Consider the following 14,085-nt stretch of genomic DNA (forward strand, 5'->3'; position numbering starts at 1 on the left):
TTGCTTGCATGTTGAAAGGCATGCGGAATTGAGACTAAAAAACTTAAATAAACAAAAATGAACAAAAAATAAATAAATTACTGCTCCAGCTGAACAAGAAGTCACATGACTTCTCAGAAATCAACCAGTCCTGCCAAATGTGGAGAGATAACTTTCACATTCTCTTGCTCAATACTGTTTTCAAAAACTCCACTATGTTAAAGGGGGCATCTTTGTTTAGTTAACATTGCAGTGAGAAAAGTAAATTATTGAAGTGCCTTTGCTGAGGATAAAGGAATGTCTTTCATTATTTTAAAAATTATTATATTATTTTATGGACTCAAGAAAGCACAAAATGTTCTTCTCTTGGTGTAAAGAAGCTCTGGCATAGATGGAGATTACCGTATTGCAGGATAGAAGGTCCAACTCATGAGTCAGATCAGATTATGATGTCAAACTAAGCAACATGTTTTTGTCTTGTCTTGTCTTAAATGTGTATTATATGTATTATGTGTATTATTGTATTATATGGTTTAGACTCAAGCGAGGCAGTCACTTTTTGAGTCACTCAATTTTTGTTTATCCTCGTTCAGAGCAAGAGAGAGAGAGAGAAAGACAGAGTCGAGAGAGAGCTGACATTCACCTAATGTTCTATTAACTTATCAAAATAATAAATTATAGCCATCCCTGGTCACTATATAGTACACATGTAGTCTCCACTTTCCTTTCATGACATGCAATTGCTAAATCGGTTGATACAATATAATAATAATATTTCTGCCGTGTTTGTGACACATGGAACCGCTTACCTCGCTGGTGAAAACACCGAAACTCGCGGTTGCGTCTCACTCAAAGCAGTTTGCTCTAACTTGTCAACATGAGCGCCGTAATGAAAAACAAAATATTTTTGGAAAAAAACCAAAACAGCTTTTATTTTCAGACCAGCTCAGCAGTTTGTGTTATAGTTACAGTACGAAGGCATGTGTCAATACTGACCATAGCCCAAAACATCCAGACTGTTGTGCTTGCCATACATATGTACATACACAGATACAAGTGTATAAACTCACTCAGGCAACAAATGCATTAAACTCAACCAAAAAAAACAAGTAGAAAATATGAGCGTGGACCCAAAGACAACTGTAGAATGGGAAGGCAAAAAAACTAAAACAAATAGACAACTTTAATATTACATCAGAGGAAAAAAAATTATCATATTTCAGCAAGTTGCATAGCAGTAAAACAACATTTTGTATTGTTTACAAATCGATTTGAGTTTATTAATTGTGCGGTTACCAGGTGTGACAAAAGAAGCCTGAACTTTAATACTGTTGCGGAGTCCAATAGCGCTGCACTTGAACGTAATTTGAAGGTCATGTTTTCCTTGCGGATATCTGTGTGTGTTCGTGCCTGTTGACGAAAGATTCACTGCACAGGGAGAGCGAGGAAGACAAGAGACAGCTAGGAGAGGGACTGGCTGACGAATGCCATCAAAAGCCTGTTTTGAAGGCAACTGTGAATCTATCAGTCTGCACTTCACAAATGTGACATGATTGACATCTATTATATAGCTAACTTATCAGATTCCTCTATAATCTGACTTTATTTATAAAATAAATAAATATCCAGGTCAACAATTCAATAAGGACAAGATCTGCTATATTTACCACACAACTTGCAGATACAGATGACAGCAAACAAAGAGCCATTGATAGACACTACTGTTCCCTTTAACCTAGTCCAATGGATCAACCCAAACCAGTGTAGTCCTGCCAACATGTTTTATCAACATGTTCACATATGTTTAAAATATATATTTATATACGTATATATATTAGATAAGCTTTGGAGAGCAATGTCAGGAGGCTATGCCTACAACACCACTCTGGCATGACTGAAAACTGGGACACAAACCATGTCCTCGTCCACTAGACTACCTAAAGAACACCTTAATTAGACACATGATTTCTGTGGAATAGAGTATGAAAATATGCTGGAGCAGGCCAGACTAGCTGGCTTTCTCAATTAACTCCAGTCACAACAGATTTGTGATGATAGGCGTTGATTAAGTCACACAAGCAAACAGGGTAGTGATGTAGCAGAATAACTGGTCAGTATGTACTGTATGTGTGTGTTTGTGTGACACTGAGTATGTAGATGTAGATGAGTATGTAGGCTTGCTGCAGTAAGGGTCAACTTCACTCATTTCATTAAAACCATCTCGGTGTGCTTGAGTATACTTGCAGATAACTGATATTCAATGTGATTCAAAGAATGCATGCAAAATAAATCAATGACCAATCAAAAAAAAAAGAAAACTGTGTAAACACTGCGATTATTTGAACTAAGGGCACATTTCCTGTTTGAAAATACAACCATGTGCAATAATAATAATAATAATAATAATAATAATAATAATAAAAGAAATGCACATGATAAATGGTTGATGGCACGGAAGAATCACATAGAAGAGTAAAACACAGCCTAACACCTGTGTAGCATTGAGGTTGTAACTTTGATGTGTCCTCTCTTAACCAAGAAGCAGTCGTTGAATTCTTCCCCCTATCAGACAGGATAGAAGTCCTCTAGCACCTTTGGATCAAAAACAAAGTTTCTTTATTTGGATGATAAAACATCATAGACAACAAAGCCAAGGACCTCTTCCGAAGCAGACTTACCATAAACATGAAGGGTAATAAGGGTACTGTGGCATTGAAAATGGTAAAAAAAAAATCCAACAATGTGACAGTAGAAGTGCTTCAGTGTTTCAAGTAAGCTTTTCAGTGTAACCCAAAAAACATGTCAGTGAAATTGAGGACGGCCCTTGGAAGCCACTGCAGGGTTCAGTTTTGTTTTTGCTGTTCCCTCTCTCCCGCTCACGCCCAAGTAGGTAAATAAGAGGCACTTGCACAAACAAACAAACAAAAAAATAGCACACACACACACAAAAAATAAACAGGTACAAAACGAAAAAAGTCAAAACGAAACAACGGCGACATCAACAAAATGCATCAAGGTAGAAGTCTGTGCCACATGTGGTGTTCTTTTTGCTGTGTCCTTTCGATCCCATCAGACCTCTGAGCTGTCATCGCTGGTCTCCGGCCCTCGCACCACCATCGGTTCAGTGCTGCTCGACGCCCGCGGCGCGGCGCCGGGCATTTTGTCCTCCTGCTTGCTGCGTGAGACCATCACCGCGACCACCACCGCCAGGAGCACGGTCAGCAGCACCCCGACCATTACCCCGATGATCATGACCAGCTGCTCATCCTCCTCTGTGTCCCTCTGGTTCACCTCCTGCGGGAGGACCCCCTCCCGCGTCTCCCCTGACCTCTCCCTGGCCGGCTGCCGAGGCTGCTTGCTCCTAGAGCGGTCCAGCGCGATGTGGAGCATGTTGGTGCCCCGGCTCTGGTCGGCCCCGATGTTGTCAGCCACAGCAGGCACGTCGTTGGCTGACCTCCGCGACCTTCCACCCGTAGGGAGAGCGAGGTCGGAGGTTAGAGAGTGGGAGTTGAGACCGAAGCTCAGGCTGTGGTACTCCAGGCTCCTCTTCCCGATGCCACGGTTGGCATTGTCGCGGGAGCGCACAGTGTAGATGGTGTGGATGTACCACTCCCTCCCAGTAGACACCTGGAGATGGTGGGGGAGGGGGAGGGGGAGGTGGCAGCAGCATTAGTAGCATAGGCAGCAATTTCTATGACAAGACAAACAACTGCACAATCACTGCACAAGAGGTCCAAATAGTTCTGTACATTTTGTTGCTTTGAACAAACCACCAATTCTGCCTTTTATAGCAGTAACTGATGATGAACCAAACCTGTACTCTGTGCAATGACAATAATTTGAATCCAATCCAATCCAAGAGGGTCAAAGAACGGGAGTTATAAAAGAGAGTTAGAGGAATGTATTTTAATGATATATTTCTACGGTATAATGATGTGTTTAATTATAATTCTGTCCTCATTAACACATTAGAGCTCATTCAAAAGCTTGGCAGAGAGCCAACAGAGAACTTCAAGTAAACAGGCAGAGAAACTGCTTGGAGTTCTTTCAATTTGCGTTCAATTGTTCCTTTGATACACTGCAAATGGAGAACACATAACTAAAAACACTTTGAGTAATTTACTAATTAATTGCCCCAAAACTGTGTCTGGAGGTTAAGATATGTTGACGATAGTATTACAATGAGCCTCTAGGGGGAGCCGCTGCTTTGCAAAACAGAATGGGTGACAAAATACTTTAGAGAGTTCCATCCAGGGTGATAAAATGAAACCCACTGAGTCTTTAAGTCTTATATTACATTTTAAGAGGTATGCAAACATTTCCTTTTTAAAAATGGTCAGTAAAGTGTTGAAAGGACAGCTGTTTACCAATACAAAATCACTTTGGAAGTTGCTGGTTGGCCAACCCACATGTGAATGCTACTAATGAACTAATGAATGATTTATCGTTTCAAATTATTAAGAGAAAATGACTTATTGGAAATCTCAAAGTGCACAGCTGCACCACAGAAAGAGACACTCTAAAAACAGTGTGGAAAAATGAGAGCAGTACCCACCTGGAAGAGGGGTGCAGAGTCGACTCTGAAGCCGTCTGAGCCTGGCTGCCTCACCAGGGGCAGGGCGCGGGGGTCGTCCACAGCCAGAAGTGCGTTGAAGCTCACACTCCCGAACGCCCTGGCCTGCGTCTCCGGCTGGGCCTTATCCTGCACAGCACAGCCCGCAGACACACTAATCAACTTCTGCCCTCTCGTTCCCACTGATTCTATTTGCTCCCAGGTGATTTTTATTCAGAGCAAGTACATTTCAACTAAAGATTTCATCTCGACCGAACATAATTCAGTCGGGACTCGGCTCAGACAGGGTTGATTTGATTTGATCCTCTGCAATTCAATTGGATTCAGGTCTGGCTCTATTTCTCGGGCTCTTATCCACTCACCACGATCTTGAACCTGTAAAGCAGAGAGGAGGCGTCGGCCAGGCAGCCGTACTCCAAGTTGTCGGGGTTGTATTTGGGCACGTAGCCATCCGCCCCCGTGCACAGGAACACTTTCTCGATGTTACAGATGAACGAATCTCCCAGGTTCTGCACGGGGTCCACCATCACACGGCCGTAAATGATATCACCTGCAGTAGAGGCCAGATGGAAGACATTACTGCTGTGCCCTCCAAGGACATTTGCTCCTAAGTCTGTACTTTTAAATAAAGGAGGCTAAAATAAAGTCTCCATTTCTTCAGTGTGCGGACCAACACAATCTCACCGCCTAACTTACATATCACCCTAATCAGGCTATTTCTGACAGCCTGTTAAGAATCTATATATTCTTTCTGATGAAAAAATGCTGAATGCCGTGTTAGTGTGTTGAGGTGCATGTTGGTGTAGCTGAATGCTGTGTTGGTGTGTCAGGGTTTTCCTTGCCATAGAAAAGCTTAGGCCTTATGCAGAATGAATGTCAGAACGCATGTGCAGAGCATCTGAGCTGAATGAACGTCACAACAACAGTGAGAGTTCTAGAAGAGTGTTTGTGCTCGTGTGTCAGTATGTACCCTCTGCGAAAGCTGTGTCGGTCTCCTGGCCAAAACCCATGGACCCGTCAGACAACCACAGAGTCCGCTTGGACAGCAGCAGCATCTGAGTGTTCAGGCTGAACTCAGCCGCCACTGGGTCACTCACCTGTGATTAAAACACGCACACACACACACACACGCACATGCACACAAACACACACACACACAAACACACACGCACACAAACACACAAACACACACACACACATAACAAACACCAACCAGAAACACACATGTAAGTGGTGGAAAACATATCTCGAGACACATACATACACATGCATATAAAAGACAACATCTGAACACGTACAGTTCCTCCCCCCTAAAAAAGAAAGACAGTAAGCCAAAACAGGGGAAGAACATTTCTGGCAAACAGTCAAACAGATAGCAGGAGCCACACCTGCTGGAAGCGGATGTCAAGGTCAAAGGTGACGGGCTCCCTGGGGTTGCACACAGGTGGGATGGTGTACTGCAGACTGGGAGGGGCCGTGCAGGGGAGCAGCTTCACCGTATACGTGCCGGAGTAGTCACGGATCTGGGGCAGAACATAGCAGCCGTGTCAGCTCATGATGAATGTCTGTCTATGTCTTGTGTCTAGTGTCTAAACTTCAGCCACACTCCATAAGAACTTTATCAAGGAGCATACCTGAACTAATTCTGCACTACCTGCCGAAATTGATAAATAAGCAATAAAAAAACTCCAACACCCATTTAAAATTAGAGCAACCAAACTCAAGAAATAGTACCAAAAAAAAAGCTCAATTGATATGTAGACAGGTTTTCTCACAGAGAAGTCAGAGATGAAGGTCCACTGCTGCATGGGTTGGTTGTAGGTGGGCTCACTGCGCACCAGTGTAAGGTTAAAGGTCACTCCAGGGTGATCCGGGCACATGACCATGGAGGACAGAGAGGATGCTGGGAGATCAGAGAAAATGTGGATGAATAATATGGTAGGATATCAGCTCAAAATAAGATTTCAAGACCACTGACCCGAAGTTGATTGCGTGTGTGTGTGTGTGTGTGTGTGTGTGTGTGTGTGAGAGTTGAACTTTCTCAGTGTGTCTGACAGACTGAGAGCATCTATTTGAGAAGGGTAAACTCACCTGAGTGTGAAACCACAAACAGACCCCTGAATCGCGCCTCCGTGCGGAAGTTGACCACCAGCCGGCCCTGCTCATTGATGCGCATGCTGGTGGGGTACATGGCCCCTGAAACACCAAACCATCCAACCATCACTTCAGCTGCAATCTCTGAGCTAAACAAATCTCCTCTACCGAACGCAGCTCACACAGCTGCACACGTGTTTCACCAAGTCTTCATATCATCACTGTTAGATGCTGAACACTGAGACCAGTCATCTTATCACGCCCACTCATCTGCTGCTACTTATCTCTCCCCAGTTTCTCTCTATCACTCACTCTAACCACCAGTCCCCCCCCCCCCCCCTTCTCACCTTGGAGCTCTGCCTCCGGTGGGCTGCCGATGCCGTCCTTCCACAAGATGGCCGTGTCGTAAACGAAGGTGAGCCGCAGCTCGGACTGCAGGTCGAAGTGCTGCCAGCCCCCGGCGCCCACGGGCGAGTGGAAGACGTAGGACACGTGCAGCGGCACCCGCAGGGTCACGTAGGACTGCACCAGGTTCAGCACCTAGCATACGGAGAGGAACAGTGACGTTCCTGTGACTGATCCGACAGCGTTGTATGCAGTAAATATTGAATGTATCATTCAGGAGGTTTGCGTGTGGTGTGTTTCTGTATTGCGAGTTGGGGGGGGGGGGGACAATCGCAAGACATCTGATCAATATTGTTTTCTAAGCAAAATACAGGTTAAAATAAAGTTCTACAGCATCGTGCCATCGACACCAGGCTTACTGTAGGTGTTTTTATGGTCAAACTGTGGTATTTCAGTGAAGCGCCGAATACGTTTATAATAATGAGCGAAGAAACGAAAGAAGAACACGTTCCTGCTCACTGGAGACATGCAAGAGTAGAGATTTTTCCAAGCTATGATATCATTCAAAGCCATGACAGGTAAAGAGGGAGTTTGTTATGAACTTTTAAGTGGAGTAATATAGCATTTTTAGAGGCCAGTATTCCACACAAACCCTTAAATTCAACTTCATGTAAACCATTAGATGAAGTGCAGCCAGGGGAGATCTCTGGGTAAATCCGTTTATCCAATGAGCTCCCCCATGACATGGCATTTACCTTCCAGACATTCCGGAATGATCTGTGCTCCTTTGCACTCAAATAAACGAGCGTGCACATACATCATGGACATTAACCAGTCCAAAACACCCAGTGCTTAGCAATTAAGATGGCGGCCTCACATATCATCGTCATGGATTTGTAAGACTGATATTTGTCCTGGTTCTTCCTGTTGTCGGCACTAATGATCTGGGGAGACTCTTATCGTGGGTATCTGACGCGGCCTGCGGGGGAGGACAAGCATAGCTCATGTAGCCGGCAACCTCCTGCGAGAGATTTATACGCCCAAGCATCCCTCTCCTGCGTGACCCCTGACCCCTGGGATATGCCTGCATTGGTGGGGGAATCATGCAGAGGCAGGCCTCTGGGCCCCGGGGGTGCCGGGCGCGGGGAGAGCAAATACTCAGCAAGGGTGTGTGTGTGTGTGTGTGTGTGTGTGTGTGTGTGTGTGTGTGTGTGTGTGTGTGTGTGTATATCTCAAAAGGTCCAGAGGCCACAGAGAGTTTAAACGCAGGTGCGTGTTTCAGGCTGACTGTAGCATGTCTCCACACAGGGTGCCTGTCTGCCTGTTTTTTTTTTTTGGTGTGCTTTTCTGTTGCACAGGGCGGGGAGGTTGGAGAGTGGAGTAGAGTTCGGTCTTGTTTTGGGCTCTGCTGCTTTTGGCAACTTTTAAGAAAATCAATAAATATGCTTGGCAGCCATCACGCTGTGCTTGGGAATAATAGAAAATTGATTTTAGCTAATGCAATTGGACAGGGCCGAAATGAAACAAAAGGATCTATATCAGGGTAAGTAATTTATTCATTTCTATCTTTCGAGTCTGAACTGTGAGGCAAACTACAATGTTGTCACGGACACAAAACTCTGGGACATAAAACTTTGGTGTTCATCAATCATGCATGTGATGTTGAATTCTCCCCACTAGGTGTCACTGTGGCTACTGGATAAAGGAACAACAATAATTCTGCCAGGCTGTGTATTGCTGCAGGCCACGATACTCTACTTTTCAAAAGCCATTAGCAGCTGAGGTCTTAAGCTAGAGGGGGAAAAACATCCCAATGAAATCACACATGCCATGTTAGATAAATGCCAACTTTAACAAGACTTGATACTCCTTAGAAAAAAAACATACCCACACGCAACCTCATGCATATACACTGTGTGGGTCTGCCAGCTCATATTTGACTGCAACACCCGGGTCAGCGCTCAGTGCTTCGGGGAGCTATCGGGGAGAGGCTACACTGACGGTCTCCAGCTGAGGTGATGAGTGCTGAGGGTTGGCGCTAGCCTGGCGCGGCCCCTTGCCCTCGCGGCGCCCCCTCCGCGACAACTTCTCACTTTTAATTAACTGCCATCCAAGCTAATAGAACCCCCGTTTCCACGGCGAATGTAAACAGCCAGTGTGGTGAGGCATGCGAGTAGGGAGGCACGGGGAAGGACGGGATCGAAGATGGTAACACCCCCCCCCACACACACACACACACACACACACACACACACACACACACACACACTTCTTTCTCCAATGACTGTTTTCAGAAGTGTCAGAGAGAGAGACAGAAAGAAACAAAGGGGGATGAACAAAAGGGAGAGGCAAGGAGGAGCCGTAAAGCAGCTTTTATGATCCGTCTGTGGGTCTCGCTTTCTCGACCTGCCATTCCAGGCGGAAGATGTATGGCAGGAACCCTGGGAGGAGGTAGGTGTTTGTTAAACAGCGGTGGCTGCTGCTGTCAGAAAATGTGGCCGATGCAATAGTTTAACCTCGCATCATGCCCGCACAGCGAGCCTGGATTCCAATGGGCATTCTTACAAGCCACTTCTTTATACGCTCTCACAAAGCCATACTGACTCAAGCAGTTTTTAAAAGGTTGTAAATAACCTTCACCACAATACGAGAGAGAAGAAAACCACCAAACCACATAGGGAGACAAAGAACGACCCACTTCAGAGGAAATACTACATTTCCCACAAAGCGGAGGTCAGACTTTACTGCTGCGAGACACCACTAGTATGTCTTCCCCAATTGTGACATTCCATCACAACCGAAGACAGCCTGACAGCTTCATTTCATGAGCACTGAGACCTTGAGGCTTGGAATTTTTTTGTGTCTTTATGAAAACACTGTTGAGGTCCATTTGAACAGCCGACAGGATGACAAGTTTACCACTTTTGTGTGCGAAACATATCCACCAACACATTCTTAACCACTCCAACCCCCTTCGGACTTGTTCCGTGGCCCCCCCCGCCCCTCTCACCTGTCCGTCCGTTCCGATGGTTCCGCCGCAGTCGCTCAGCAGCTCGGACATGTCGTAGTAGCTCACAAACTCCCAGAGGCAGGCCTCCAGGTTGAGGTTGCGGTAGAAGCGCAGTACGTTGGAGCCCCTCAGGGAGGCGCTGTACTGGTAGGGCGCGGTCTGGCCGATCACCTCGGGGTTGCGCGTGGCCTCGGTGAGGAAGCCGTGGCGCGTCTGCACCTCGTGGTGGTCCAGCAGGTTGGAGCAGCGGTGGTTGCCCACGCGCGTACCGTCGGGGCTCAGCGTCAGCTCGAAGTTGGACAGGGGCCGGGTGGAGACCACGGGCAACATGCCTGAAGGGGTGGAGGAGAGGAGAGGAGAGGAGAGGAGGTGTGAGTAAAAGAGAGGAAGACAGTAGAGAAGGCAGGAAAGGGAACATGGTTTGAAGAGTAGAGAAAATGACAACAGTTGAGTGTAGAAGGGGGGAGAAGATAGGAAGACAACAGCAACATAGAAGACAGGCATCAGTTTTGGCACAGTGTAATAGATGCACACTAATACAACAGAATATGAAAGGGGTAAGCCCAGGCGAGAGAGTGGAGACTGCCCACTGATGCCACAAATAGATGGCGCCAGTGCCGGACGAGGAAACAGGTAACGCTTTAAAAAAAAAAACCCAAACAAACAAAAAAAACAATAACAAGACAAAGGCAGAGGACTGCCTGTGCGTGAATGGGTGGTGGCAGAACAACCGCTGCCACTTGCGGCTTCTCATTCCATTCGAGCGAGCCTGCAGCACGGCCATCTGTGAGGATCCAATTAATTATGCCACATTCCCTGTGGCGCATCCCAAATGTGGTCAATCTCCATCTCTTTCATGAGCAGAATCAGTGGAGGACAGCTACCCCCAGCTACCCCCTGTGTACACCCAACAACCCCCCCCCCCCACCCCCCGCCCATCCCCTGCCCCTCACCGTCAATGTGTGGCATCGTGACAGTCAGCTTGATGAGGTTGGGGTGGTCCGGGTCGTCGGCTCCCGTGTAGCGCAGCCTGGCGGAGAAGGGCTCGGCGCCAACCGTGCCCACGACCCGAGGCTGGCACATACCTGACAGGGGCACGCGGCAGGGGTGAGATCGTTACAGGTGAAGTCATTATCAAACGGCTGCCAAGCTCATTCAGGCGCCACACACACACACACACACACACACACACACACACACACACACACACACACACACACACACACACACACACACACACACACACACACACACACACACACAAACACACAAACACAGACACCTGCAGAGTTTAGTAATACAAGACTTGGAGTAATAACACAGGGACGCAGAATCCTCTCGACTGTACAAAAGAAACCACTGTGTCCCTCACTGTTTCCGGCGTTTTCGCCGAGGCGGCTTTGTGACAAAATGAGTCAAATTAGCTGCCCTCGAGTTGTTAGAAGAAAATGATCCCTCTTGCGGCTGAGACTTGCAGAACAGAGGCATTATGCCCTCAGACGCAGCTCAGCTCATATTCCTCCTCCTGACTGGTAAAGTACACGCTGCCAAGGTCAGCTGTTTAAAAGCCCAGACTACGCAAGCTGATGTATGCACAGACTGTAGCGTGGTGCAGACAAGGGTAAAAGAGCTCTGGAGGAAAGGTGTCTGTCTGCCTGTGGAGACTGGTCTTTGTCTATAGCCTTCATGGCTGTATTAGGCTGTGAGCACCGCATTCCTTTTTGTTTAAGAGATATTTTTGTGGGACCCTGAGCTTTTAAGGAATCCAAAAACAGTTTCTTTTTCAAGGACATGCTATGTATTGGCCCTCCAACAAACCTCCCCACAAACCTACAAACCCACCCTATTTGATTTGTTTTGGGGAGACATCTTCAATGTCTATATGGTGTGTATGTATATTATAATGGGTTAAGAACTATAGAAATGTCTGAACATCATAAATGCTTTTGTTCTATAATGTCAAAGCAGAGGCAGAGTAGCAGTGGTGCTTGACCCCCTCACCCTCCTCGACGCTGATGGACACCACGGGGCTGCTCAGCTCCAGGCCCTCGTCCCCATCGCCGTTGACGGCACGGGCGGCGCACTGCACCCGCGAGCCGGCCTGGAAGTAGACGGAGTCCAGCGTGATCAGCTTGGATGAGGTGAAGAAGGTGTCGAAGTCCACCTCGCGCATGGGGCTGGTGACGCCGTCTGGCCCGGTGGGGGCGCTGATGAGCCAGCGGTAGCGCGTCAGCGTGTCGTTGATGTTCTCGCTCACGCAGATGGAGCCCGTCTTGTCGAAGTCGGGGTACTTGGGGTTGCAGGCCTGTAGGTGAAACAAAATGAGTTTATTAATAACAATAATAATAATAATAATACTTACATTTTATATAGCGCTTTTCTAGGTACTCAAAGACGCTTGAGTTTACAACACAATACTGCTAACTGCTGATCATTATTTATAACTCTTTGAGGCTGGTGGTGAAATAAGCTTTTTGTTCTTGTTGTCAATATGCCTTTAAAGCTACGCACGTTTTTGTCCTAGAATCCTAAAAAGAACACCCCCAGAAACCTTTCATCTTTTACATACGTATATGCCACTTGTGCATCAATGTTTTTACTTAGGGGAAACATCAAGGCATGTAAGACTACCTAAAAAAGTCCAACAGGCCTGTGACCCCTTAGGGTTAAGTATTCTTAAGTTTCAGTATGGTGGTTGTTTCCCTACTATGTTACTGTTTGGGTTGTTTGGGTACGATTACTTGTGTGTGATGTTTCACCACTAAGACAGGGAACTTGACATCTTGTATAACTTCAATTACATCTATACCGTTTTACTAAAGTTGTACAGCGTGGCCCATTTTCATGAATTCACATTAATGATTTAAATTCGTAGTGGTAGTATGCTTGTTTGCTTCTTGGTTAGGGGAGCGTGTTGTTATCGATCAACATTCTTCAAAAATGTATTTAGTTTATGAATTCTGTATTTCAAGAGACGCCAATTCTCCTCTGAAATGTTCATGTTACATACTATCCATTCAGGCAATGGTATTCTTTCAGAGGTTCTCTTTGTGATAGCTCCATTATTGACAAAAGAAAATGAACGGCATCGGATGACCTTGTGACCTTGGGATCTTTTTGGGGCTACAAAGAGGAGCTGACTTCCCAACAGTAAAGTTTAATAATGAATTAAATGGCGAGAAACAACTTACCGAACAATGGCCCTCATTCTCGAACATTTTCTGAAGTTTCTTCTGAAATGTTTCTTACGGGCTTCGGAAAAACAACGTAAGCAAAAGATATCCGCCAAATTCATGCACGCTTGAAAATGTGGTCCTACGCAGCAGAAGTTTTCTGGGCTGTGCTCCCCCGGAAGAGTTTTCTTAAATTGAAAGCGCGTTCTCGTGCTCCTGAATTTGCATACATACACGCCCTGCCAGCTCCTTATAAGGGCACGCAACCGTAGTGACGTGTGCAGTCGGAATCGACTTAAGTGCTTATTTATTTATTCACTTACATTTGCAGTGTTCGTGTACATTACATTTAGTCATTTAGCAGACACTTTTGTCCAAAGCGACGTACAAGGGATAGAACAGTCAAGCTACGAGCAATAGAGACCTAGTGTAACAATAAATACTACTTTACATAAGTAATAGAAAAACGAAATAGGAAATAAAAACGAAGTGCAGGAATGTAACTGCTATAAGTGCAAGTTAAGCACTAGTCGAAGTGCCAGTTAGGAAGGGAGGTGCTCTCTGAAGAGTTGGGTCTTCAAAAGCTTCTTAAAGGTAGAGAGGGACGCGCCTGCTCTGGTAGTGCTAGGCAGTTCGTTCCACCAACGTGGAACTACTTGAAAATTCTGGATTGCCGTACTTGCACAGACGGCAGTGCCAAACGACGCTCACTAGACGAGCGCAGCATTCCGGTGTAGTCCTTTTATTTATTTTATGACATCACGGTGCCTCGTAGAATCATGACTATAGGCCTACATGTGAAACGTAATTGTTAATGATACTTTAATCCGAGGATCTGTAGAGTTGATGTGAACGCAATCACCAACGATTTCTCACAAATTCATTAACACGGAGAGTTTTCTTAAATGCAA

At 45.9% G+C, this 14,085-nt stretch overlaps 1 protein-coding gene across 1 annotated transcript in view; it reads right to left on the reverse strand.

The window, feature by feature from the left end:
* Nucleotides 1–800: 800 nt before the first annotated feature.
* frem2b (FRAS1 related extracellular matrix 2b) overlaps nucleotides 801–14,085 on the reverse strand; it is a 77,031-nt gene continuing 63,746 nt past the window's right edge. Inside the window, exons 14-24 of the mRNA XM_031573042.2 lie at nucleotides 12,003–12,306; nucleotides 10,955–11,086; nucleotides 10,002–10,333; nucleotides 6,994–7,186; nucleotides 6,644–6,748; nucleotides 6,328–6,455; nucleotides 5,941–6,075; nucleotides 5,523–5,649; nucleotides 4,915–5,102; nucleotides 4,535–4,681; nucleotides 801–3,606 (exon numbers count right to left, since the gene is read on the reverse strand). Of these exons, the coding sequence (XP_031428902.1) occupies nucleotides 3,049–3,606; nucleotides 4,535–4,681; nucleotides 4,915–5,102; nucleotides 5,523–5,649; nucleotides 5,941–6,075; nucleotides 6,328–6,455; nucleotides 6,644–6,748; nucleotides 6,994–7,186; nucleotides 10,002–10,333; nucleotides 10,955–11,086; nucleotides 12,003–12,306 (2,349 nt within the window). The 3' untranslated portion in view covers nucleotides 801–3,048. The remainder of the gene's footprint in view (nucleotides 3,607–4,534; nucleotides 4,682–4,914; nucleotides 5,103–5,522; nucleotides 5,650–5,940; nucleotides 6,076–6,327; nucleotides 6,456–6,643; nucleotides 6,749–6,993; nucleotides 7,187–10,001; nucleotides 10,334–10,954; nucleotides 11,087–12,002; nucleotides 12,307–14,085) is intronic.

The sequence above is a fragment of the Clupea harengus genome, chromosome 9 (assembly GCF_900700415.2).
Source record: "Clupea harengus chromosome 9, Ch_v2.0.2, whole genome shotgun sequence".
Lineage (NCBI taxonomy): Eukaryota > Metazoa > Chordata > Actinopteri > Clupeiformes > Clupeidae > Clupea > Clupea harengus.